This window comes from Aspergillus pseudotamarii (genome assembly GCF_009193445.1).
Source record: "Aspergillus pseudotamarii strain CBS 117625 unplaced genomic scaffold BDV38scaffold_16, whole genome shotgun sequence".
NCBI lineage: Eukaryota > Fungi > Ascomycota > Eurotiomycetes > Eurotiales > Aspergillaceae > Aspergillus > Aspergillus pseudotamarii.
The window spans coordinates 371,913-397,071 of record NW_022475030.1 but is presented as its reverse complement, the minus strand read 5'-3'; the positions used below and the strand labels follow the sequence as shown (position 1 = coordinate 397,071).

At 47.4% G+C, this 25,159-nt stretch overlaps 8 protein-coding genes and 1 non-coding gene across 9 annotated transcripts; 7 read left to right on the top strand and 2 right to left on the bottom strand.

Annotated features, from left to right (window-relative positions):
* The first annotated feature begins 4,669 nt into the window (after positions 1-4,669).
* Positions 4,670-7,532, top strand: BDV38DRAFT_242652 (URC4/urg3 family protein). The gene is made up of 4 exons (XM_032054126.1): positions 4,670-5,655; positions 5,747-6,236; positions 6,296-6,888; positions 6,944-7,532. Exons 1-4 carry the CDS (start codon positions 5,311-5,313, stop codon positions 7,025-7,027), a joined length of 1,512 nt encoding a protein of 503 aa, XP_031915492.1. The 5' UTR covers positions 4,670-5,310; the 3' UTR covers positions 7,028-7,532.
* Positions 7,533-7,712: 180 nt separating this feature from the next.
* Positions 7,713-9,111, bottom strand: BDV38DRAFT_242649 (Rag GTPase GTR1). The gene has a single exon (XM_032054125.1). It carries the CDS (start codon positions 8,935-8,937, stop codon positions 7,921-7,923), a length of 1,017 nt encoding a protein of 338 aa, XP_031915491.1. The 5' UTR covers positions 8,938-9,111; the 3' UTR covers positions 7,713-7,920.
* A 528-nt stretch (positions 9,112-9,639) lies between these two features.
* On the bottom strand, positions 9,640-10,946 carry BDV38DRAFT_281191 (transaldolase family protein; the record flags this gene model as incomplete). The annotated part of the gene is made up of 5 exons (XM_032059483.1): positions 9,640-9,702; positions 9,761-10,091; positions 10,162-10,393; positions 10,460-10,568; positions 10,629-10,946. 5 exons carry the CDS (start codon positions 10,944-10,946, stop codon positions 9,640-9,642), a joined length of 1,053 nt encoding a protein of 350 aa, XP_031915490.1.
* Positions 10,947-11,941: 995 nt separating this feature from the next.
* BDV38DRAFT_51700 (succinate dehydrogenase cytochrome b560 subunit) lies at positions 11,942-13,081 on the top strand. The gene is made up of 3 exons (XM_032063472.1): positions 11,942-12,151; positions 12,209-12,299; positions 12,462-13,081. The coding sequence occupies exons 1-3, from the start codon at positions 12,112-12,114 to the stop codon at positions 12,895-12,897; spliced, it is 567 nt and encodes a 188-aa protein (XP_031915489.1). The 5' UTR covers positions 11,942-12,111; the 3' UTR covers positions 12,898-13,081.
* Positions 13,082-16,396: 3,315 nt separating this feature from the next.
* BDV38DRAFT_242641 (mitochondrial 54S ribosomal protein mL57) lies at positions 16,397-18,088 on the top strand. Its single transcript, XM_032054124.1, has 3 exons — positions 16,397-17,077; positions 17,150-17,379; positions 17,479-18,088. Exons 1-3 carry the CDS (start codon positions 16,690-16,692, stop codon positions 17,626-17,628), a joined length of 768 nt encoding a protein of 255 aa, XP_031915488.1. The 5' UTR covers positions 16,397-16,689; the 3' UTR covers positions 17,629-18,088.
* Positions 17,056-18,088, top strand: BDV38DRAFT_242640 (uncharacterized protein). Its single transcript, XM_032054123.1, has one exon. The coding sequence runs from the start codon at positions 17,651-17,653 to the stop codon at positions 17,873-17,875; it is 225 nt and encodes a 74-aa protein (XP_031915487.1). The 5' UTR covers positions 17,056-17,650; the 3' UTR covers positions 17,876-18,088.
* A 980-nt stretch (positions 18,089-19,068) lies between these two features.
* BDV38DRAFT_242638 (AP-1 complex subunit mu-like protein) lies at positions 19,069-21,165 on the top strand. The gene is made up of 7 exons (XM_032054122.1): positions 19,069-19,104; positions 19,198-19,365; positions 19,443-19,571; positions 19,749-19,978; positions 20,037-20,526; positions 20,591-20,962; positions 21,047-21,165. The coding sequence occupies exons 2-7, from the start codon at positions 19,327-19,329 to the stop codon at positions 21,125-21,127; spliced, it is 1,341 nt and encodes a 446-aa protein (XP_031915486.1). The 5' UTR covers positions 19,069-19,104; positions 19,198-19,326; the 3' UTR covers positions 21,128-21,165.
* A 366-nt stretch (positions 21,166-21,531) lies between these two features.
* BDV38DRAFT_t94 lies at positions 21,532-21,602 on the top strand. The gene has a single exon. It is a non-coding gene; the product is annotated as a tRNA-His (tRNA).
* A 951-nt stretch (positions 21,603-22,553) lies between these two features.
* BDV38DRAFT_51648 (cation diffusion facilitator family transporter) lies at positions 22,554-24,289 on the top strand. The gene is made up of 2 exons (XM_032063471.1): positions 22,554-23,471; positions 23,537-24,289. The coding sequence occupies exons 1-2, from the start codon at positions 22,640-22,642 to the stop codon at positions 24,175-24,177; spliced, it is 1,473 nt and encodes a 490-aa protein (XP_031915485.1). The 5' UTR covers positions 22,554-22,639; the 3' UTR covers positions 24,178-24,289.
* Positions 24,290-25,159: the final 870 nt, after the last annotated feature.

The following is a 25,159-nucleotide window of genomic DNA, read 5'->3' as shown; positions in this document are numbered from 1 at the left end:
GCATGTAGTAGTACCAGAGACAAAGATAGCCCTTTGTTATATCCGAATTGCGTCGAAGGATCTCCTCCACTCATGACCACGCCTACTCTGTACTGTAGAGTACTAGAGCTACGTAGCAGCTGGTGGACTAGTTGCCTTGCCGTACCCCACTTTTAGTTGCTTCCTGGGGAGCTCGGACAGTCCAGTGGAGGCGTCGCTGCGATAATTGCCAATTTGCGAGAGAGGTAGATGCAGAAGCAAAGGTCGTGCCGTTCTCCATCGGGAGACAGTAGGGCGCTGCGGTATTTTGAGCTTTGGCGAATAAAGTTACGTATAGTGAAATGTCTTACGCCGTTAGGGCCGCAAATTACCTGGCAATATCTCGAGAATCATACAGGTCCTCAGGCTTTTTGCTCAACCGGCTCTAATGGTAGGTTGTGGCTTGAAAAGTTGTCCATGCAGTATTTATAATGCAATGCTTTATTAAGCTAAGACTTATGTGATATGGACATGCAAGCTACTTCAACAAACATAATCATTGAGTTTCTTGAAGCAGTGAATAATGAAAGCTGAACGTTTGGTAAAGGCATAAGCTAAGTGTTGAGTAACCTTGATGTGGCATCAACCGCTTATTTCTTCCCTTTGTATCCTATGTAACTCGCATTGCTAGCCCAAGTTCATTGTGTTAGAAACTCAAAGGCTGGACTGTTATTTGACTCCCCATCCTTGGATGAACTCACTCCTGACGAGGAATATGATCGTGGAATTATAAGACTAGAGATAATTAATACCTAACAAAGCACAATGATGGTACCACAAGCCATCAATAATCTCTCATTATAGTGTACGTTAGTTACATGCTATTAGCTAGATAATATGCCAGAGCTGCTTTCTGGCCTACAACGCTATCCATAACCCAGCAGGTGGGATTCGAGAAACAACCTATATACCATCGGCTCTTGGTGGATACTATTCTAGAAGCACTCAATATAAAACAACCATCATGGCTATTCTTGAAGTTCTCCTTAGCAAGGGCGACTTATTAGGGATGACGATGCCAATCTCGAGATGCTGCCAGAGATATTGAATCATCAGAGGACTCCAACCTCTAGATCTTCGTTCATATAGGACAAGACAAGCTCATTCATTGAGCCTTCTTACAAAAGGCATCAGGCTTACCTCCATAAGCAACACGCTGCACAGCATGCAAGATTGGTCTGGAAAGGCTCGTGCGCAAATAGGCAAAATAGACACAACTCGCGCCACTCCGACATTATACATTGGCATGCATGGTACGTGACTCTACATCACGATTAGCATGTCTGAAATCGCAGGGCAAGATGAGGTCTCGAAACTCGATCTGGAGTTGCTTTCCTCTCATGTTGGCCCCCGTCCTGATTAGAGCGCCAGCATGAGACACAATCATAACAAAACTCGTAGCCCTTTGTCCACTTCAAGAGAATATGGGTGAGGAGAAGCATGACAGGCCCCATGGGGTTGTCTAGTCTACCGTTGTCTTTAGTTGGGATTAGCCTGGAAGGGCTACCTGGCTAGAAGTAGAACACATCTGCCGGGAAGTTCAAGAGAAGGAGCGGCCCCCAGCTGAAGTGATTGCGCTTCGCCGATAGTCCTTGAAGCCACTTGACAAACCGGGTAGTGGTAAGAAAGACATGGAAAACTCTAATACTTAAGAATTGAGAAAGGAAACAGCAAGGTACGGAACCATACGCGCTGCACTATGAGCATGCTTGGTATCTAATACAGATCCTCTACTTAACTAAAACCCGACCAACAAAGACGATGTAAGTTACACGGCATGCAGAGTAAGAATGGGTTACAGATAGATTAAGTGACAGCCCGCCGAGTTACTTGGAATGCTCGCCTGTCACGGCTGTCATGAAGACCAACCCGACCAATCAGAACCAGGCGGTCATGTGTATGTCATGTGACCACTAACGGTTGGTTGCCAGGGATCACCAGGTAATTTGCCGGCAGGGTTAATACAGCCTGGAAGGATCACGGAGTACTCCGTACGCTTGCTTCGGTTCCTCCGCACTCAATCCGTGGCATGCATCGAGAGACTAGAAAGGGTTGTGTGTCCGGGAACTATTCTCCGAGATTTCTTCGATATTTTCATTTTGGGTTTTTGGCATCCCTGGAACCTCATCAATACTAATACCACCGATTTCCTCAAATGGCAAGGCAGGTTATGTTATTCTGAGGTCATGCATATACTTTATCTGCACCTGTCAAGATTCATCCATAGAATTGATGCATCCAAAATCCTTCGATGCAAGTATGACCACTCGCACTTAGCAGTTCGCATATTGCTTTTAACATGTTGGAGGGGACACTTTTCGCCCCCCTCCCCTCCGAGTCGACAATCACGCCACTAGTACCCGGTATAGAATATACTACTACTGCATGTAAGAATGGCAAGTACTGAGATATGTATATCAGTAGCAGGGCAGTATCCGGGACTATCTAGATCAAACCGAGGATACCTTCGGAGTCCCCACTATTATGTACTACTGCTGACGGCGGTGTTTCGGGGAAACTGAGCCGTGAGCGCGGAAAGTAAGTTACAGGAGAGTTGAGGACTCAAGGTAACTCCCGACGTGTCCTGATGCCTGCCAATCCGTGCTTGTGCCCTGGGGGCTAAAGAAAGTTAAACCGTAAAACCCGGCAGTATGGCCGGGGGCCATGTCATCGCATTAGCGTTGCGCTGGTGTGGTTGACATCTAATATGATATGCTAATAACCCTAAATGAGGGGTAAGATAATGGTGCATGGAGTACCTAAGTACTACTAACCTAGGTCCCACCGTCCCAGAGCTTCATGACCAGGTGTACTCGGTAACAGATATCATGTAACAATGGGGTGGCGACTGGAGACACTTGAGTCACAGACCAACACTGGTGTGAAATCCCCACATATGCTTGTCCGGGAGGTTGATGCATAGTGTATGGAGTCGAGTTTCTGACAAGGCAACAACTTCCAATAATATCTACATCGTATGGGAAGCAATCATACAATACTCGCTTACGGTGGGGCAACTGAGCGATACAGTATTTCCCTTGGGCTGTGGTGGATGCTTCGTCAAAGAACCCAGGTTACCAACTAGTTTGATATCTAACTTTTTAAAAATTTTGTTAGTTAGGGCATCCAAGGAGAAAAGATGACTAAGAGTACGTTATCTCCAGTTACGCAGTACAGTTCAGTTGTAGCAGGGGTGTAGTGCCAAGGACTCAAATAAGAAGGTACCAAATCAATACCTGGTCCCACGTGGGGATGTGTATTACAGTACTCCGTACCAGAGACATCTTGATCATGGTAGATCCAGGTATTGGTACTTGATTAAGTTCTTTAGAAGTGGTGGACTTGTTCTCATTGTCTGATCATAATAGCTTTTGTTAGGTTTGGGTTTGTTCATTGTCATGTGAAAGAATGCCGTGACCCGTGAAGTTATAGTGGATATGATCCTGTACCTACTATGTATGTACACACGGAAGATGAGTGGGCTCTGGATCACTGCTTGAAATACAATATGGGACATACCATACAGGTCGTATTATTACAGACAATATCTATCTGAAAAGCAGGGGCCAATGGCGAGAGTACGTGTGTACGGGTAGTTCCTTGTGCCTTGCAGACGATAACCTATCGTAAAATGGACAGGGGGGCCAAATGAGGGGAATGGTTCTTTTGGCTCGAGAACCAGTCCGAGATTAGGTGATCGTAGATAGTATTAGCTGATCCACAGCCGTTTGGGAATCGAAGAGGGGGAGGTGGGATCATTGCTCTCTTCCCGACAAATATGTGGTTTTTTAATATAGATGACGGTGCGGACATGGCCCGGCGAGGAATCTAGATCCGCATGCTTGGGAATGGCGAAGGACCCGAAATGGCTCTGTGCGCGAGTTTGGTACACTGTCCGTGCTCCCCTTCTTAGTATGAGGGGCCCTCCTTTTCCTTTCCCACACTCTCCTCATTTTCTCTAAGTACGGAGTACGGAGTACGTATTTTCAAATTCCCATTTCTTTGGGACATCGATCTCGGCTCCGGGAGGGGAACTCCATATTAATAATAACATTTCATCAATAATAGTAACAGTAATCATAAGACCCAGCAAAATATAAACAACAGCCAATCATTGGCACCCAATGCAACGTAAATGAATGTATTCAGTGTAATCAATGTATTGGGAGATGGTAATTTTCTTTTCTTACCATACTACCAATACATGCTTAAGATATTATCCCTATAGGTCTATTACGCCGATCATGCTCCGTTTCCTCATCGTACTGTAGTACTGACATATATCTTATGCATACTCGGTCCTCCTGGTGAGAAGGTCTCAACGCATGAGGAATCAGGCTAAATTCCATACTCAGGACTAAAGGAGTTCTTACCAGATTCAGTATGCCATGAGTAGCGAAGCGACAGAACACGGTACAGGGAGGGATGTTACTCCATAGTCAATTTAGGTAAATAGTAATAAGAACTTCGGCCCTGCGGGGCAAAAGGGAAATTTTCTTGACGATTATTGATTCCTGCCTCCTAAACTTCCTTTACTAAACCCCCAACTAATTAATTAGATTAAAGGCCGACCATGGTAACAAGTACAATAGTCTTATACATATCAACGCTAAATCGGCCGTGCTAGTGCGACCATCTGCCAGACTGGAAGCGCTCTCCAAAGCTCCCCACCTTCCGACTCCGAGGCTCGACTAGACTGAAAGTTATACATAGTACGCCCTGGACAACCTCCTTTTCGCTCCAATAATGTCCTGGAAATTTGGGTCCCTATTGCTCTAACCTTTCCTAACTCATCTCGCCTGCCGACCCGCCCCGTATTTTATAATTGTGCTTGTTATTTAGTCCTATTTGGCATTTTTTTTTATACCCGTGGGAAATTTACTCCAATTTCTAAAAAGAAAAAAAAGGAAAAAAAAAAAATTCCAACAACCAAAAACAAACCCATTAACACAAAAAAAAAAATAGACGAGCTCAACACAAGACCAAATCGGCAGTTCTTCTCTTCTTTTCAACCTTCCCGAAGCCGTCGCAGATCATCATTCCTCTGTTTATGCGTTTTCCCCTTCTGGGTGACCTTCTTTGTCCGGTTCTCTCCCGGCTCCAGTAGTCGTGAATCACCTACTGGTGTAACTCCTGTTCGCTTTCCCCTCTCAATCTCTCTCTCACCACCCTTGTCCAGTGTCACCCAAGGTCATTCTTCCTTTCTCTCTGCTCGCCACTTTCCGGACCCTCCCTGCGTCCTTTTCCCCTCCCCCTCCCCCCCTCAATTCACACGAGATCCCCCATTTCATCATGGGTCTTTTCAAGCGCAAGGACTCCAAAAACTCGATCCAGACCGAGAGAGATGAACAAGAATCCTTCGTATCGGCTAACAGCGCTCGTACATCGAATGCCTCATTGAAATCTCCCGGCTTTAAGGGAAGTGGCAGTGGCTTGCCAGCTTCCATCCCGGAAATTTCGATTGCCAAACCGCCTGACCCAGCCTTAGACCCTGCAGCCTACCTGCGAAGCATACATGCTGTTCGAGAGCGTTCTAGATTCGTCTTTGGGAAGGCGAAGAGAAACAAGCTGAACCATTTCGATGTTGATATGAGCAAGTTCGAAGCCACCGCGTCCTACATTGTGTCCATCATCAAGGTGAGCGAACTAACTATACATAAAAAACCCCCCTCTCTCACCATCATGTGATGTTCTCGATTTGACTAACGGGTTTAATTTGCACGTGAAGAGAGATTATGCCCCGGACTATGATTCGATTCCTCCCCATGGTCGCTGGCAGCACTTCGATGTGGGTGGCCGACCCCGCATCAACCAGCTGTTGCAATCCTGGCCGAGCACAATCGATGCGCAAGAACGAACTCGGCGATTAATCGACCTCTTTGTCGTTTCCGTCCTTCTGGACGCTGGTGCTGGAACTAGATGGTCTTATAAATCGAAGGAGTCTGGCAAATTCTTCTCGCGGAGCGAGGGGCTGGCTGTTGCTACACTTGAGATGTTTAAGAGCGGACTTTTCAGTAGTGATCCCACCGAGCCATGTCAGGTGGACGGCGCCGGTTTGAAGAAGATCACGGTGGAACTGCTGGCCAAGGGCATGCAACACTCGGAGAACAACCCACTGGCAGGTATCGAAGGTCGTGCAGGACTCTTGATTCGACTCTCGGAGGCATTGAACAATCAGGATTTCTTCGGGGTGGATGCTAGGCCAGGAAACATGCTTGGTAAGTGGTTAACTGGCTGACATGCGTATTGATGGCCTGCTAACAAAGACCTACTTCAGACTATCTTCTCTCACACCCCTCGACACAAGCTTCGTCGGTCCCGATTATTCCCATTACCACGCTCTGGTCCGTCCTTATGGACGGGTTGACACCAATCTGGCCGCCTTCCCGAACACAGATCGATGGCTTGTCGATCGGAGATGCTTGGCCGTGCTCTGACTTGCCCCCGTCCCCTCCCGCGCAACCTTGGGAGACTATTGTCCCGTTCCATAAACTCACACAGTGGTTGTGCTACTCCATCATGGTCCCGATGTCGAAATTGATGAAGATTCACTTTGCCGGAAGCGAGCTCCTAACAGGTCTTCCCGAGTATCGCAATGGCGGCCTGTTGATCGATATGGGTTTGTTAACTCTCAAGGAAGTTGATGCTCAACGAGGCATTGCTGCATTTAAAGAGAACGCGCAGATCAAGGGTCAACCAAACATGGAAGTTGTTCCTCTTTTCTCTACGGACGATGATGTAGTTGTGGAATGGCGCGCCGTCACAGTTGGGTTTTTGGACGAGCTGCTCGTGGCGGTCAACTCTCAGCTAGGATTGGTTGGAGAGGACCAGTTAACCCTTGCACAGATGCTCGAAGCTGGATCGTGGAAGGTAAGTCTTATTGATTATTGTCCAGCTCTCTTGCACTTTGCTGATGGATTCATAGGGCGGCCGTGAGATTGCCGAGGTATCGCGGCCAAACACCAAGGAACCACCGATTATGATACGCTCCGATGGTACTGTTTTCTAATGTTTAGCATACCCTGTCGATTCGTGATACCTGACTCCGCCAGCTGTACCTGTTGATGGGTGGCGGAAGTCCTTACGACTTTTAATGACCAGATGCTTATGTCTCCCATTCTTTCCACTTCACTCCATCGGCATCTTTGCGAACGGAGCTATATCTTCTGCTGTAGAGCTACTATTTTGGGATGGTGATACATTCTTGTACATTTCTTTTTGGGGGATGTCTCTAAAAGTACTGATGACCTTGGGACTGGCGACAGATTTACGTACTGCCTACGAGCTGTGACCTGACGCCATCCGCTATCTAATATTACACGCATTCTGATATTCAGGAAAGCGATACGGCCCTTTAGTCTGGGGCCTTGTTATAACCCCTCAATCTAAGCATAACTGACTTTCTGGATCTTAAAGAGGGAATCGCCTAGTAGGCGATGTTTGGGTGGTAGATAGTCGGTCTAGAGACGATAGTGTAGTATAATGAAATTCACTATAGGCCGGAGCTAGAGGCTCATGCTAGCCATTGATACTTTAACCTTATCTGAAAGCCTTACGCCTCAGCACTAATGTCAAGTGCGCTAGTTTTCCATTACACTGGTAACATGAAAAGGTAAAATAGCTAAGCATCACGCCCTGTCTCCTTTCCTCTTTCGGACAGGAGGGCATAGACGGTAGACCAGGGACCTATTAATCAAACTCCTATTTCAAATTTCCACCTTTAGCTAGCAGTAGTAAAGGTAATAGGAATAATGTGACATGTTCATGCTTGGGTATCTAACACAGTAAAGAGCTTGACGATATTCTGACAATTTTCGCCTTCCTTTCCCCTGCCCTGTCGTCTTTCTTCTCTTGTTTTTGCTACTTTTTTTGTTGTTTTCTTTTGGTTGGGTGATACTACAGTTAACCATTTGCATGAGAATTGTTGGCTAATTCACCGTCCGGAGATTCTGGCGCAGGAAGCGGGAATCCATCCCCGTGACCCATTGCTGCTGCTTTTGAGAACCCCTCCCTGGCCAACATTGTATTCAGTACAGCGCAGTTATAAGCTGCCTCACCCGGCGGGACGACAAGGAAGATATATGTGTTATCGGTGAACCGGCCCAAAAAGACATTGAACTGGGGCGTCTTCGTATGCATGACGACGAACCCGGCCGAAGCAGGTGTGGTATGGGTATTCCGGGCCGCGCAATGCTTGAACGCCTTCATTATATTGGAGAGTCGCTCGTGGCGATCATAGATGGGATTGAGGTCGCCTATCTCCGAGGCGACGGAAGTGACGGTTAGGAAAGTCGAGCGCTCAAAGAGAATGACTTCTTCGGCATCGATACGCTTGGCGAAGGCATGCAGGAAGCGTTCGATAACGGTGAGGTTGGGGATGAGACGGTGGACGATGCCGGCCCAGGCTTTATAGAGCGATTGATCCCAGATACTGCTGCCGAAGGTGTCGATGGAGAAATGGTCCGAGCGGCTGCGGATGAGGGCGGAGCGTTCTTCGTAGATGCGTTGGCGATGCTCGGCTTGGATGAGATCGAGCTTGTGGACGAGACAGAAGACATAGGCGTTCGGGCTGTACTCTTTCAGGGCGCCGATAATAGCGTGGTATGTGTCGAGGTCTCGTTCTACTTCGCGGGACTCGATGTCAAAGACGTAGATCAAGACCGCGACATCCGAAAAGATGTTCCCCCGTTGCGAGGCGAGATATGTCTCCATGAAGGCGTCTTGGCCTCCGCAGTCCCACAAGTTCAGGGTCAGGTTCCCCATGAACTTGACATGGCTGTGTTCCACGTCAATTGTGGCGCCTAGTCGGCGGACATCTTTGGCGACGTAGTTGCTGAAGATAATTGATCTCATGGAGGACTTCCCCGAGCCGCTCTTCCCCATTAGGAGCACCTTTCTCTTCTTCTTTCGGACGTCCATGGTTGCTGGTTGTTGGGGTTGTTCCGGAGGTTGACTGTACCCCGCAGAGTGCGGGTAGTGGTTCTTTTAGTTCAATGGGGGAGACGGGGGCGTGGTGGATTGGTTTTGGGCATCGGTTGAGTTCTTTATTGCATCAATTGCTGGCGTTTGAGCTAAGGCGGCGTTATATGCACTTTGGTCTACTAGTGTTGGATGAGCACTTGACCAGCCCCAGCCTCATCGTTGCATGATGAGGGGAAACGATGATCCGGGATGTCACGTGTAGATCACGGGCCTTCGAGTGAGGTAATCAGTGAATACAGCATCCATTGCTCTACCATGGGTTGGATAAAACTGAGTTGTTGACTGTGAACCTATTTTGCTAGGGATCTACATCGAGGGTAAGACCAAGCCAATAGAAACTGTTGCGTTTTACGCCTAGTATACTAAGAGAATGTATAGAGGGCCGGACGAAGAGTTAACTATATATTAGCTCCCCAAAATATAGTAGTCATTTACATTGTTGATTCTATTTTATATACTACTCAGCAACATTTTAAATATCCGGCACAATCCCTACATTTGCAAAGAAATATAGAAATAACGACTCCTGAGGATCGAGCGGTTTATACCCAAGTATTCATTTACTAGTTCACATTAACTCATACTATCGATCGCCCTCTCGGAGCCTCCCCCTGGCTGAGCCATCTCATTACGTGCACCTCACACCACAGATTTCATAAGCTGGACGAGCTTGTCTTGCATGTCACAGAATATATTGACAGCCTGTATATACCAGCGAGTTAATGAAAGATGTTGGAAAACGACAGCCCAATCCACTTACCTGAGTCAGTTTTTCCTCGCTTGCCCCATGGAGGTCTCTAGTGAAGGCAAGACGATACGCGGATTCATCATTGACATATGACAATGACGACGAAGGGAGGGCTGCAGGAGCATCACTGTCGAACAGGGACTGGATCTGAGGCACCGAATTTGGCTGTGAGAGCTGCTGCAAGAGATTCGGCGCGATGGTGATATGATCTACACCGACCATCGCAAATATCTCATCTGTTGAGGTTAAACTGGCTGGAAGAACCTGGGTTTTAGCATTGACCGATTTGTAATACTTCTGGATGGCGACACAGAGAGGTAGCAGCTTGTTTGGGTCCGTGAAGCTGAGAAAGAGTGTCAGTGACATATTCTTCTGCCCTGTTCACGAAAAAGCTTATGAGGCATCCGACTCACCCCGGCTCGAAGTGTACTTTAAGTTGATTGACATAGGGTGCTACATATGTGCAGCCAACCTCCGCAGCAAGCACCGCTTGTGTTAGGGTAAAGAGAGTGGTGGCGAGTGTGCGTACTCCAGCTTGTTCGAGGGTCCTACAGGCTACCATACCCTCCCATGTACTAGGGATTTTGATGCAGATGCGCGACTGCTCGAAACCTGGTTGTAAATACTGGAAGAGTTGAATAATTCCTGGTAGAATGTAAGTGTTCATTTGCTAGAGAGAAGGTATCATTGTAAAAGTAGACAATGTCTTACTGAGAGCGTTGACAGTAGTCTTCTCGACTGAGTAAGAATGGTAAGGGTTTGTCTGGATATGGACATGACCACTGATATGAGGAGCAATCCTCAAGGCCAGTTTCACCATCTATATCCTTCATTAACCTCACTGGAGTATCGACGCTAGTTTAATTATGTGAGAACATACCGCTATCTCTACAGCTAACTCCTCCAAGGAAAGGCCCGGAAACCGAGATAAGAGATTCCTTGCCTCTGCAACAGAGGAAGTGATCAATTCCTTATGATCGGGTTTGGAAAGTTCTCCGTAAGCGATAGCTTGGTTGGAGGTACAGTCTTGAAATGGACCTAGGGTTCTGGCAACTAAAGGATTATCAATACAATGCCCGATTACATGCCACCCAGTAACCTTTGGATAGTACGTGGGATAAGTACCTTCTTCGTCCATGGTATCACAGTCAACAATAGTTCTCGTACGGAGAATATCCAAGCCTGTGTGAGTAGCCATATTGATAGTTTGATCTATACTAGTGATAGTTGTGGCAGAAAGATGATGCTGGTGATGGCTACAGGGCTTGATGGACAGTATAAGATGATTATTATGAGAGACGAGATAGAGATGGCAAGAGTGGATGATACACCCACGCAAGTGAACAATGAAAGCTTGACAGCCCCAATTCCCCTCATTCTTCACCTCCACATCCTCTCTGCTAATTAGCCTAATACGTCACTCGGGTAGTAAATAAGCCGTTAATCGGCCCGATATCGAATAACTTTCTCCCCGGCATATATTTAGCCAATTGTGGAGCCTATTCCTCTACATAGCTTCAAGAGACAGGAAATCCCCCAGGGCATCAAAGCCTTTGAGGCGCGCCTCGTTGTCGGTGTTGGCAGGTAAAGCTCTCTGGCTGAGTTGTATATAACAGAGAACAGAGTATTAAGACCGGAGTTGTATTCGCGGGTCTTGGACTGGCCACCACGGATTCTCAGTGACCGCTGCCCTAAGAAGTATGGAGTATACTCGGCACGTACGCTCAAATTCACCCAGGTTTGACACGACCAACTTCGCAGCGAAAGATAACTAGTAGTGCGTTCCCGGCACTTTACTTGAACTACTTGCCCGTCCTACACGCTTGCTATGTAGTGACTTGCTCATTGATATACTTATGATGATTTGTAACCCTGATATGAAACCCAGCCATCTCATGGAAAGAGAAGAATGGGCGATTAACGACGGGACAGAACTCCTTCTCAGGATCTTGTAAACCTCGGCGGTCGCGACAGAATGCCGAAACCAGTGAGGCTTTGCTTAGCACGTCAACATCATCCCAAACAATTGTGGTAGACAACGTGGGCTGAGACCCTTGGGAGAAGAAAAGAAGAAAGGAAGAAAGAGGGGAAAAAAAACACACATTAGAGAAAAGCCGGAATCGATAAGCGGAGGTGGAATGGAAGAAGAATCTTCCGGATGGTAATCCAGCTCTTCTGATTCGCCGATTCTTCAAAACAGCCGCTAGTCCCGTGACTGGAACCTAGCCCGAGGTTGTCCGTCCCGTGATTCCGAAGCGTTACGAGAGTCGGGAGTTCGAGGCGTCTTTCTTCCTGGACGACGACGACGGCTACTTGTCTGGATTATCAGCTCTGCACCGTTGCACGGGTCCTTAAAACACATCATGATTTCTCAGAAGGTTGCTCAGCAATCGCTGCGGCGGCGTATGTGCCCCCTTTGGCTACTGTATGTTTAAATTGAGCATCACTAATTTGTTGCAGTTGCCGTCCAGCAGCCCTATGCCATGCGCTGGTCTTTGATGAACTCCGCAACCCCCGCTGCTGTCGCTATGGGACGCTTTATGCAGACCAGGTGAGTAGTGTATTCCTTTGGTTTACCTCTGTCACTTTGCGACAGCCTCTGCTGTGGAGGTTTCATGGGTTGCTACGTCATGGAAATCCGATTTTACCAGGCGTTCGGATGACGAGGATGTACGACAATCAATGGTATATAAATGCTAATTTAGACAACCAGACAAGCTGCCACTACCTCGAACACCTCTGACCCCACCAAGATCCTTGCGCAGCAGCGTTTGAACCGTCCCGTTGCCCCTCACCTTTCCATCTACCGCCCCCAGATCACTTGGATCGGCAGTAGTTTTCACCGTATTACCGGATTCGCTCTTTCTGGTTCTCTGTATCTTTACGCGACTGCATACCTTGCCTCGCCGTTGCTTGGCTGGCATCTGGAGTCGGCCTCTGTGGCCGCTGCTTTCGCCGCCCTTCCCATTGTTGCCAAGGTCCTTCTCAAGAGTGTTATGGCTCTTCCCTTCACCTACCACTGCTTTAACGGAGTCCGTCACTTGGTCTGGGATCTTGGTAGGGGAATCACCAACCAGCAGGTCATCAAGTCTGGTTGGACTGTGGTGGGCCTGAGCGTCCTCAGTGCCCTTGCTCTCGCTTTCCTGTGATTTTCTTGTGTCATACCTATTAAGCTGATCTTGTTTCACTAAAACTGTTTTCTGTGCATTATATCTTATACCAGTCAATCCAGACTGACCTTTGAATTTCATGATTATTCTTTTTCAGACCACCATGGTTCTGGGCTTGGGGACGTAGATCATCTAAAGATTGCAGGCACGAACAGGTGAACAGCAAATAGAGAAGGAATAGTTTAGGAGGACCAATGTTGGATTTAAGATGCCATTGCCCTGTTTTGCGTTCTTTGAAGAATTTCTAACGTTCTATCGCAGCGTATCTAACATGAATGTAGATAAAACACTTGTGTGAATTATAAGTTTGACACATGTTATGTTCAGGCTTGTTTTCAAAATTATGCTTCTCAGTCCCGCTTTTCAGACAGCCTCGTACATTGTTCAATGCAAGGCTCTTTCCGATCTTGAGGTATGCCCCGCCACTTGTTTGTCCGCCAGAACTCATATATATTCTTTCCCGTGAGACCCCGTCTGGTATCATCATTGAACAGGTGCCTTCTGAGAATCTTTGGTTATCTACACCACAATCGTCAGTGTTTCTATGAGCATCAGGGCTGATATTAGATATGCAATGGACGGTCTTGTGCGTGCTGTCTTTCGAGCCATGACACGTCCCGCCCATGAAAAGAGCGTTTGAAACTCACCCACAGCGCCATTTCATACCAAAATTGATATTCTTGTCCGAGAAAAAAAGACCCCAAATTATGCAGGGCTCGGTGGCGGGTTAGGTGGATACGGTGGTGGTGAAGGTGGATCTTGGACGGAGAAATCACTCAATGTGATATCGACAATACCTCTGAGACACTGTTTCGACTGCTTATGTCTCAAAGAAAAGTTGAAAATGGTGTCGGTGTCCCGACATACCATGTTACATGAGGTAGCCGACATTATCAGCACAAGTTGTTTATCAACTGGCTCGAAGATGCTCTAGAGATACGAGAAGATAAGGAAGCCCGCTGTTGTGTGAGAGGCGAAAATGTCTTCACTCCTTTCACAAGAGATCTATTCAAGTAAGTGTTTGAATACTTTGATGTTCGTTTCCTGAACCGTAAAGGAATTTCTCCCAATACCCGGCTATCACTCACCGTTTAATAGCCCCAGCTCTTCAGGCCAATTTCCGACTGGCGGCTTCTTCTAAGCAAACTGTACACCGCCATCCTGCTTTAAACGTCCGAGCAACGGGAAATGGCCGCGTGGATCTGACACTTTCGACACTCTCACAATGGTCTTCGCAAATGGATTCAGATCTTTCGTCGGCTGCTCCTGCAAGGGCCCGGCGGAAGACTAATGTATAAGACGTTAGACAGTGTACAAAACACCGATGGCCTCCGGCCTTTGCTGCGGGTTGGTTCTTGGTAACGGCAAACTTGACCAAACAGGTTCGGCGGCATTGTATTGTCTGGAAACAGACCGTTCTTTCGGCTAGCTTGATTACTCCAAGCTGCCTGTCCAGTCTTGGTTGGTAATGCCTGAGAATAGATGCAAGATTGGTCTTTGGCGTACTTCGATAGATGCGTTGTTAAATGCATGTTCTCGTTGGCCAACCATAGGATCATCTACTTACAGAGCAGCCAACTGGAGATGCTGGCTACGAGTCCTGATATATGAAGGTCCAAAGAGGTAAAAGCACCCTTTCTGATTATATTGGTAACCTCAATGAGGGCTATGGATACCAACCACGACACCGATTCCCTCAATGAGCTCAGGTACGTTTGACAGTACACGTATAGAGCATACTTGTATTTCCAGCTAACCTTTCCAAACTCTTTGGTTTAAAGTAAGAGGCAAGATACTGGCGGCGCCGAATGTAAAACGAACTCCTAGGTTTCTAGATCTTAAGTTCTCTCGAATCAAATGTCTAACGGTAATTACGCAACAAGTCTTTTGTCTAACGCTACCGATGTCCCATCGCCATCGACTTTATTTATTTGTTATTATTATTTTTGAGGAGCGAAGGGGGTTTCTGGTATTACCAATCCATGTAATAATTTGATCGGCCTGGTGCCCCTAGCGACGATGTCCGAGGATGCAGTTTAAGAAAGCAAACAACGAAGAAGCCTACTAGCAGGTACGGAAACAGTCCCTCACGCAACACAGGCCCCATAATATAGGCAGAACCCCACAGCATGCAACACGTGGACGATCTCCAGGTTGTCGTCGTCGCACTAAGCATAGGAAAGACACGCAATTCTCCAATAATGTTCCATACTCCAGACTTTGAGTGCCTATTATTTCCTATATTCGCAGAACATATCGCGCGGCAAGCGCTACCACACCGGTATTTCTCCGATATATTAAATAACTGTCCACAGATGAAGGGGCCTCGATAGGTTATGCCTTCAAGTTAGGATGAAGCCTACTCCGCTTTGTCCACGGCATATTGTCCTTGTACTGCATCGACGTGGAGTATTGTTCCTTACCTGGAGCAGGAAGTCGTTAGAAGGCACCCTGGCCCGGTAAATTAAAGGTCTGAACGACAGATTTCACAAGCAATATTCTCATCGCAGAAATCCATCGGCAAGTTACTGTTTTAGGCTCGCCTATCTCGCGCTCTTTTTGTCTGTTATGCACTATTCCTCTCAATGTTTTCGTCCAGCTCACCCAGTGAACTAGAACATGTTCTTGGCATCTTTGAATAAATTTGGACTTCTTAGAAGCTATGACAGCTCAGTCGACTTATGTAAACGAGAGAGGCGCCAGCCATGGGCCCCTGACTCGGTGTCACCTTAATACAGCCAGGTCGGGAGAATACACCCAATGCTTACCGCCAATTACGCGTACACGGGGATTATAGCCCAAAAATGCTCTACACAACAGCAAAATGATCATACATCTGATAGGGAAAGCGATATAGCTAAGCTGCTGCTGATGACCATCCGCCTCCTTACTGCTACTGCCGGGTTTCAAGGAAAGGAGAGAAGCGTCGCTAGGGACTTTACGTGAAGCTGGACCGTTGAGTATTCCTTGTCTTACAAAGGGATAACACCCATCGGAAGGTGGCCAACAAGCTAGCATCACGGTTCGAGCATTTTGTGAAACCCGTCAGTAGCTGCCCATGCGGCTTGAGTGAAGCCACCAGGTAAGTCTGGGTGGAATAAAAGACACATCATCGTTGATTTTGTGTAAGCCGCAACAGGCCTTTTTTTTTTTTTCTACAAGACTAAACAAGGGGAGTTTCCTCAACCTCCCTTTGAACTCCACGTAAGTTAATGGATTTCACAGTTTGAAATGCCGTTCGGGCAGGGCATTCGTTATTTGGTAGTAGGTACCTGATAGGCTTGCAATGACATTCCTCATATCATCCCTTATACTTCATCATGATATATAAGAAATGATACTTTTGCTATTGTAGACCTTTACACAGGGCTAAAATGGTCCGTGTTGCCTTTCAATGGCCTGCCATCGGATTGTTTACTGGTTGGAATCTCCCAAGATTGATTTGGGGGGAACTTTCCTCTGGTACTAGATCAGCAAACTTGACTCAGCCCGACGACTGAAGGGAAAGTCTAGGCCCTCATTGTGATACAAAATTCAATAGGCCTTCCGTCAAGGAATGAATAGGATTTGCTGTTCTTTCTACAATTGTTTATACTGTATAGACGGAATACATCGGCCGGGTTGCGCTATCCCAAAAGGGACTAGCGTCACATCTCCGAAATCTTTCCAACCCATCATTCGAATTCCATCGCGGCCGCTGTGAAAAGCCCGGACAGGTGAATTGCCTCCGTTTCTCCCACATCTGCGGATTTCAGCTACTCGACCTACACAATGGCTTCAATGCTACCAACTCGGGCGGCCAGGACCATCGCCTGTTCCGCATGCCGCACGATCGTTTGTCCTAGCACGATTGGATCCGCCTCCCTCCTCCGTCGTGGTCTGTCGACATCCACCGAGCAGACACCGGTCGATTATGCAGACAAGCCTCGATGGTCCTATACCCCTCCCCTTGCACAGGCACCCTTCAGCCTGCGATTGAATACCAAGAGACGTGAATACCCTGTCAACGCCGATCCGAAGGTCCTTGACGAATTCTACATCCGCATGCTAGGCAATGATGGTGACAAGCTCCTTTCGGACGAAACCAAATGGCTGGCTGTGACGCACAAGAGTTTCGACCAGGGTCGAAGAGGATTCAACGATCGTCTAGCTTTCTTAGGTGTGTAGGAGTCTGAGGATGCGCTTCTGCAATTCGCGAGATGCACAGGGCTAACCGGCAATTGCACTTTAGGACGACGGATCGTTGAGTTACAGGCTTCTTTGGCCATGGTGCAGAGCCCCGGAAGTGCGGCATCCACTGCTACCCCCGATGCGTTTGACCGTGTGCCCTTCACGCACCCGGCATTGGATGGCCTTGAGAACCTCACCCGTAACAAAAAATTCTTGGTAGGCAAAGCGCAGATTGCGGAGGTTGCGCAGAAGTATGAGCTGCAGAAGGTCCTGAGATGGAGTCCTCGGAAGGTAAGATGATGGAACATCCTTCTTTTCTATGGTTTTGCGGCATACTGCTTTCACTGCAAATGGCTATACTGTATCTTGCTAACAATTACCGATGCTCAGCCTAACAACCTTGCGAGCTCCGGAATCGAGCTTGTCCTTGCCCACACGATGTATGCGATTGTCGGTGCCATTTCCCTGGAGAAAGGTGGTCTCGTTGCCAACAAGGTGACACGCGAGCGGATATTAGAACCTTTGGGATTCAAGGCTTAAGTCGGGATATCATTGTTGGGAAATGGCCGCAGGAGCATTTCGAGGCGTTATCTCCTTTTCGCTTTCTTGTCTTTTTTTATATCTTGGATGTTCTCTGTATGTGTTGGGGGTTCTGGTCATCCACCATATATGTACTTTTACTACGACCATGTCTTATATTGATTTTCGAATACCACCCGGAAGGATCCTCTCCTCTGACGAGCCCTCTCTTGGGGAACGTGTTAAGAGAACGCACAAAACACTATGAGAATAGAATTGTTTATTAATGATAGGTATGTTCGGTTCCTCTGACACCGCCCGAGTAACAGAGTAAAATACGCGGCCAGCTCTTATGGAACCCTCTTTACGATGCATAGTCTTCGCGCCGCTGTATCGCAAGTCAGCAATGAAAAACTGGGACCATCGTACAGAATGTACGACAACACCAGAAATCACAGAACGTAATTTGTACTGCCTTGCACTGTCTATTGGGAGCGTTGGGATAAAAGAAGAAAAAAAAGTGAGAAGAGGGAAAGAAATTGCGGAAGAAATACTCTAGTGCGAAAAGTACCCTAGCCTGATCAGGAATGGTATGAATCCAGCCCTCTGAGCCCGCTAAAGCCAGATAGGCTTGGCTTTCTCTTCTATGATATACCACCGAGCTAGTATGCAGACTCTGCTTGCTACACATTTCACACTTTCGTGGATGTCTTAATAAAGAAGATTGCTCTGCATTCTATTATCTACGAGAAGCTTAGAGAAAACTCGGCTTGAGGATCGACAGGCAGCCGGAGTCTGCTCAGACTACGTGTAACCATATTGCGCTTACAGATCCGCATACTGAGTGAGCTCAAAGACCTGAGGGTGACCGATGTTTGTGAGCCTTCAACCGGATGGCCGAGCAGAGTATGGCCCAGCAATTGAATTGGCCAACTTACCGCGTGCTTCAGGAAGAGCTTGTACAGGCGCCAGCTCGACGCAGATGGGAAGATTATAGGAAGATTCGTATTCGATTCAAGGCTTTCCTTATAGACTATGGGGTTCATAAAACCGTTTATGGGCTATATCCCGCGATTGTACTCCATACAAGCAACTCTTTCACGCAAGGGTGGTCTGAATTAATAAATGGAACAACGAGAAGGTTGATGGGACGACTCAAGATATTGTCTGTTGGAACTCTCGATCTCATTTATAGACTAATTCTCAGACTCATCATAGTAATTGGAATGATTGCCATTGCCCCAGTCCGGTCAAGTTTACTGTAGAGTGAAGTATACGGTTTGTATGGTGGGCGTCTTCATCGCAAGTTCATATACTATTTCTTGGTAGCAGGCATTAAGGATTCGAAACGGGCGGTCAGGGGGGCGGCGGGTGATATATTGCGTGGCAGTACTCAATATAGTGGAACGGAATTGAGCTGAATGTGTAAAGGAGATAGAGAGCCTCGTCCTATACACTGACGTTCCCAGGCCAGTCTTTCATTCCATATTTTTTCCTGTGAGTTTCTCCCCTGGTAGTACTTAATTTGAAATTATGTTGTGGTCCATTCTTGGATTGATACTGATTGTGAGGTAACCCATTCCATCGCAGAATGTCCAGCTAGTGTTTCGTTGGCCTCTTACCGTTGAACTAAGTCAGGAGCCTCCCGCCGATTCCTTGCTGCCCTATTGACATCCACCCTTACTTTCACGACTTCCACACGATCTCCCAATCTCCGCGATGGCGTCGGCTATCTTCTTTTTAGATTTGAAGGGCAAGGTAGGTAGATCCTTGGCGATATCTCTTTTCAATGACCGCTATACCCACCATGAATTCTTGCGCTCACCGTCAAATAGACCCTTCTAGCCCGAAACTACCGCGGAGACATTCCCATGTCCGCGGTTGAGAAATTTCCTATCCTCCTCAGTGACGCAGAAGAAGAAAGCTCCGCCGTACCGCCATGCTTCTCTCATGAAGGAATCAATGTATGTTTTGCCCGCAATCGCATTGGTTTTTGCACATGCTCCCCGCCCGTCCCCGCAGCCCGCTTTCCTTCTCTTCATCCCCTATAACTTGCCGCCTCTACTGCGACACCTTATCTTGGGACTAGGTAGCCATTAGCCTTTTCTCCTCAACTTACTGATAAACCGTGGTGTATTTAGTATCTCTATATCCGCCACAGCAATCTTTACATCCTCGCGTTGACAAAGAAGAACACTAATGCAACCGAAATCCTCCTCTTCCTCCACAAAATTGTGGAGGTATTCACGGAGTACTTCAAAGTCTTGGAGGAAGAGAGTATTCGCGACAATTTCGTCATCATCTATGAGTTGCTCGATGAGATGATGGACTTCGGATACCCACAAACTACGGAGAGCAAGATATTGCAAGAGTAAGACGACAACTGTGGCAGAACATGACTAAAGGCAATGTTGCTCATATGGTATCAGGTACATCACACAAGAGTCACATAAGCTTGAAGTTCAAGCACGTCCTCCTATTGCCGTCACTAATGCGGTCTCCTGGCGAAGTGAAGGCATTCGCTACCGGAAGAACGAAGTATTCCTTGATGTTGTCGAATCTCTGAATCTCCTCGTATCTGCGTCTGGGAACGTCCTGCGATCTGAGATTCTGGGTGCTATCAAGATGAAGTGTTACCTAAGTGGTATGCCAGAACTTCGTTTGGGTCTGAATGACAAGGTCATGTTCGAGACGACGGGCCGTGCCACAAGAGGCAAGGCTGTCGAGATGGAGGATGTCAAATTCCACCAATGTGTTCGACTTTCGAGATTTGAGAACGATCGAACGATCAGTTTTATCCCCCCGGATGGAGAGTTTGAGCTTATGAGCTATCGTCTAAACACACAAGTGAAGCCCCTTATCTGGGTCGAATGTCTTGTGGAGTCGCACTCAGGCTCTCGGATGGAGTATATGTTGAAGGTAGGCGAGCTGGCAGCATTGAACACTTGGGTCGACTATGAACTAATCTTCCTATTCTCTGTAGGCCAAAGCACAGTTCAAGCGCCGCAGCACGGCCAATAATGTGGAGATCCTCGTGCCTGTGCCGGAGGATGCAGACTCACCGCGCTTCCGAACGAACATTGGAACGGTTCACTATGCGCCAGAAAAGTCCGCTATTATCTGGAAAATCAAGCAGTTCGGTGGTGGAAAGGAGTTCCTGATGCGCGCTGAGCTTGGTCTCCCATCCGTCAAGGGAGATGATGAGCATGGAGGTGGTATGACTGGAGGTTTCGGAGGCAGCATGGGCGGCACTGGAGGCGGCAAGGCCAAACGGCCCATTAACGTCAAATTCGAAATTCCTTACTTCACTACAAGTGGTATTCAAGTACGGTACTTGAAGATTACTGAACCTAAGGTATGTTTCTTCACTCTCCTTATGGCGTGCTATGCTTCGTCTTATATACCAACGATGAGTCCACGACTAATAGTCATGTCACAGCTCCAATACCCCTCCCTACCCTGGGTCCGTTATATTACGCAGTCAGGCGACATTGCGGTCCGTATGCCAGATGTACAATGATTTAAAGCGTTTAATAGTGTCAATAGAGTTTCTTCCCCTTTCAGTTTCTAGTAAAATGCATCTATCCCCTGAACTGCAGATTAACCCAAGGCAGTCATGGATCGGTAGGGGTGTAGAATCACCACAGTGTGCTGGTCTTGTCCTGACATATCTGTAGTCTTGACCGTGGTCAAAGTTGAGTATGCTGCATACATTTTGTAATCCTTCGACAATTCAAGTCACTAAAATTGCATTGACTCGACTGTAACAAAATAGGAAACCACAAGTTTCAGCCTGTCATGTTTGCCCAAAATCTTTCCATCTAGTACACCACAACCGTACTCCGTACTCTGGATAGTCGGTGATGGCTCAGTTTTAACCCTGGCTTATGTAGTCAAAATTTCGTGTTCTAAATATAGAAACAAGGTGCTTTGGTCTAGTGGTAGGACGTTACGTTGTGGCCGTGCCAGCCCCGGTTCGATTCCGGGAAGCACCACTTAAATTTTCTCTTTTTGAGCAAACTTTTTGTTAAGCCCCTTATTTACTCTCGGCCGTTGAGCCCTTCTGAAACAGGACCCTCCCCGTACCTATGACCATGGTTCTAATTTTGTGGCTCCATATGTCTTTGAATTTTATCTTTGAATGACTAAGCGGAGCTAAAGAATTCCTCTTCAACTGCAATGATCGACATGATCTTGTATACGTACGCCATGTCAAAATAAAGGGCCAAGAAATCTCCATTTTGAAACATTGGTACCTTGGTATATGGGGTAGTTGCGTTGCTATATATCTTGGCGACCGGAGCTGTCCACGTAATGAACTGTATGGCAGCTAAGATATTTTAGAAGCCAAGATTTGCTTGGGCATGTGTGTTTAGCTTTAGGTTGTTTCTTATTTCATGCATCCTTGACAAAAGCATTGACAGGAGAGAAAAGTTATTTCATGATGTCGGATTTACGGAGGTAAAACGGTTTCTACTGTCTATAGATTGATAAGATTGATCACGAGAACGGAAAAACATCCGCCTATTATGTGTGAGACGGAGAGGCATTGGCCACTGAGAGAGGAGATGATTTTGAATCTTAAGTTAATCTCTTTGGGTACCTCAGTAGACCCTGAAATTAGAAGATGACAATTAGAGAGGAATTATTGGCTTTTGCTGTAGTGTTATTTATGACAAAATCCAGCCATTGCAAGGCGTAAGGAATAGTAATGGAGCCCTCATCATAGGGCGGTGGAGTCCAGGACGCCGCAGTTCGGAGGCGGAGAGTCGTCAGCACATATCGGGATTGTATCTGCCGGACCGGATTACAATGGTTGGCGTTGAAGCACACGACAGGATGGGAGGAACGTCATTATAGTTAGAAAGTGATCGATTTCTCTCATTTCCTTCTTCTCGGGCCAAACTATGGGCACGCCACACCACGGTTACAAAAAATATAGTGTCCTGGCTTTGGCGGTCTTTGTTGACCTACACTATTTAACTGCCACTATTAACACTTAGTACTGAATTGGACTTACGTACCCGGCCTGATGCCGCTGACGCACCCCCTGCGGTGGAGGGCCCATCCATCACCAACGCCCGGATCCCCATCCAACCTCCGTTGTTCCATAGGTAGGTTTCGAGTAGGGCGTTCCGGCTTTGTTCTGCCTTTTCGACCTCAGCTGCGTGTTCTGCGCACGTCGGCCACTTCGTTTTCCTCGCGCCATAAGAACTCCGCCAGATTCCTCATCCCTTTCAACTCCGTCAATGCTTCTCGCGTCCCACTCCCTTCCTTAACCACCACGTCTACTATTAACACACCCCTACATCTGATGGCAACGCAAACCAGAAGCCATGGTGGCCACGGGGGCCACCATCACCATCATCACCACCACGGCGGCAATGTGTACCTGACTTCTACAAACAAAAACGACGCCGGCGTTCGGATTACGCGGATCGGCCTGGTCGCCAATCTTGCGATGGCAATTGGCAAATTTATCGGAGGTTACGTCTTCCACTCGCAAGCTTTGATCGCCGACGCCTACCACGCCCTTACAGATCTCGTCTCGGACATCCTCACGCTGGGAACAGTCGCTTGGTCGCTCAAGCCCCCGTCCGAAAGGTTCCCAAACGGCTACGGAAAGATTGAGAGCATTGGCGCGTTGGGCGTGAGTGGGCTATTGCTCTGCGGAGGCGTGTTTATGGGCCTGAATTCCGGTCAAGTTCTATTAGACCAGTTCTACCCCCAGGCGGCGGAGGCGATCTCTCACTTGGGACATGGCCATTCGCATAGTCACGGAATCGACGTTCTTGGCCCCAGCATTCATGCCGCGTGGCTGGCTGCTGGGTCCATTGTGGTAAAGGAATGGCTGTACCACGCAAGTGAGTACCTTGAGGTTGCCCTTCAATCTTATCCGAGAGCTAACGGTTATGGTGTAATGTAACAGCCATGAAAGTCGCCAATGAGCGCAAGTCGTCTGTTTTAGCCTCGAACGCTATCCACCACCGCATCGATTCCCTCACCAGCATTGTCGCTCTATTCACCATTGGCGGCACGTACTTGTTCAAAGACGCTTCCTGGCTGGATCCTGTGGGTGGACTCCTTATCTCGTTGATGGTCATCAAAGCCGGATGGGGAAATACATGCTCGTCACTTCTGGAGCTGGCCGATACTGCCGTGGACGATGAGATCAAGGAATCGGTGCAGAAGGCCGCTTCAAAGGCGCTCGCGAAATTGCAGGATAACAATGCGATTAAGATCCGCGATGTTCAGGGCATGAAATCTGGCCAGAACTACCTCATGGATATTGAATTGGCAGTGCCGGGCGCATGGCCCATCAATCGATCCCGGGAGATTGAGGAAACTGTCAGAACAGCCATCGGAGCGGGCGTCCGCGGCGTTAAGCGAGTCAAAGTGCGATTCATCCCCCTCGAGCATGAGGAACTGAATTTCTCCGAAGAGTTCATCCCTGCCGAAGTTGCATCCCAAGCCAACCCGGAACCGGAGGATGGTGACACGGACTGTGAAGCGCACGGGCATGATCATGGGCATGATGTGCACGAACATGATGTTCGCAAGAGGCGTTAAGGAGACATCTCTATTTTTTGCTTTATATGATTTTGCACTTTTTGCTTTGTATCGAGCCTATTGAAGCTCTTGCTGTGTGTTTGCATAGTTCGTGTCCCGTTTTGCACATCGGACCTCGAAGGATCATGTGATACCCCATGAATACACCATTGGAGATGATATCTCCATATCCTGTTTATCTGCTGGTGGAGATTGTGGCTGGTGAGAATTAGATCACACAGAGGATGGGTCTAGCTGGCAGGTGTGAAGAAACGATTGGATATAGGGAAGAAAAGAAATCGATAGAGGAGGACGTCAGCCATGGCTGGCAAACCATGTACAGTATGTACATATACTGGCTGAATAGAATCTACAGCATATACTGCGGGCTTCTTGTCTACCATTCAGATCTCCTCGGAGATGTTAATCGAAGTAGCTTTCGGTATTCGCGTGGGCAAATCAGTGGAAGTAACGCCCATCGATCCTTCCGTCTACTGTATATCCCGCCACTGCATCAGGGTACGCGGGGCAAATCCCATTGGACGGGTGTTTCAAGCATGTTCAGACATCACCATGTGACCAATGTGATGACTACTCCTTATCTCATGCTTATATCACTGTTGGATTGTGTATTACATACAAGTTCTTCCTGACGTCGCAAGATACACCCTCTTGTGGCGTACTCTAGGCCTATCACGCTGACCCCATCATCAACCCCATTTGCAGTGGCAAGGACAGCAGAAGTACATATTACGTGGACAACAGGTCATAAGCTTCTATTTCAAAATCTGATATAGCTCGAGAATAGGTTTCCAAACCTGGATATTGCGGTGACGGTTCCATTGCAGACCGACTTTACAAAATATATGCGATAAGCCAATCAACTCAACAAGAGCTGAAAACAATATGTTGAAAGTTAAATTTTCCATGAAAATTTTGAAATAAAGAACAACAAACAACAACAATATCCCTGATTCCTTATCAAACTGGCTAATTTTTTTTT

Coding starts and splice junctions, on each gene's coding strand:
- BDV38DRAFT_51648 (XM_032063471.1), top strand. CDS start 22,640: ATGCCGCTGACGCACCCCCTGCGGTGGAGGGCCCATCCATCACCAACG. Junction 23,472..23,536: donor GGAATGGCTGTACCACGCAA/GTGAGTACCTTG, acceptor GTAATGTAACAG/CCATGAAAGTCGCCAATGAG.
- BDV38DRAFT_242638 (XM_032054122.1), top strand. CDS start 19,327: ATGGCGTCGGCTATCTTCTTTTTAGATTTGAAGGGCAAG. Junction 19,572..19,748: donor TCTCTCATGAAGGAATCAAT/GTATGTTTTGCC, acceptor TGGTGTATTTAG/TATCTCTATATCCGCCACAG. Junction 20,527..20,590: donor GGATGGAGTATATGTTGAAG/GTAGGCGAGCTG, acceptor TATTCTCTGTAG/GCCAAAGCACAGTTCAAGCG.
- BDV38DRAFT_242641 (XM_032054124.1), top strand. CDS start 16,690: ATGGCTTCAATGCTACCAACTCGGGCGGCCAGGACCATCGCCTGTTCC. Junction 17,078..17,149: donor CGATCGTCTAGCTTTCTTAG/GTGTGTAGGAGT, acceptor ATTGCACTTTAG/GACGACGGATCGTTGAGTTA. Junction 17,380..17,478: donor TGAGATGGAGTCCTCGGAAG/GTAAGATGATGG, acceptor ACCGATGCTCAG/CCTAACAACCTTGCGAGCTC.
- BDV38DRAFT_51700 (XM_032063472.1), top strand. CDS start 12,112: ATGATTTCTCAGAAGGTTGCTCAGCAATCGCTGCGGCGGC. Junction 12,152..12,208: donor TCAGCAATCGCTGCGGCGGC/GTATGTGCCCCC, acceptor AATTTGTTGCAG/TTGCCGTCCAGCAGCCCTAT. Junction 12,300..12,461: donor GGACGCTTTATGCAGACCAG/GTGAGTAGTGTA, acceptor TTAGACAACCAG/ACAAGCTGCCACTACCTCGA.
- BDV38DRAFT_242649 (XM_032054125.1), bottom strand. CDS start 8,937: ATGGACGTCCGAAAGAAGAAGAGAAAGGTGCTCCTAATGGGGAAGAGC.
- BDV38DRAFT_242640 (XM_032054123.1), top strand. CDS start 17,651: ATGGCCGCAGGAGCATTTCGAGGCGTTATCTCCTTTTCGCTTTCTTGT.
- BDV38DRAFT_242652 (XM_032054126.1), top strand. CDS start 5,311: ATGGGTCTTTTCAAGCGCAAGGACTCCAAAAACTCGATCCAGACCGAG. Junction 5,656..5,746: donor ACATTGTGTCCATCATCAAG/GTGAGCGAACTA, acceptor TTGCACGTGAAG/AGAGATTATGCCCCGGACTA. Junction 6,237..6,295: donor TAGGCCAGGAAACATGCTTG/GTAAGTGGTTAA, acceptor GACCTACTTCAG/ACTATCTTCTCTCACACCCC.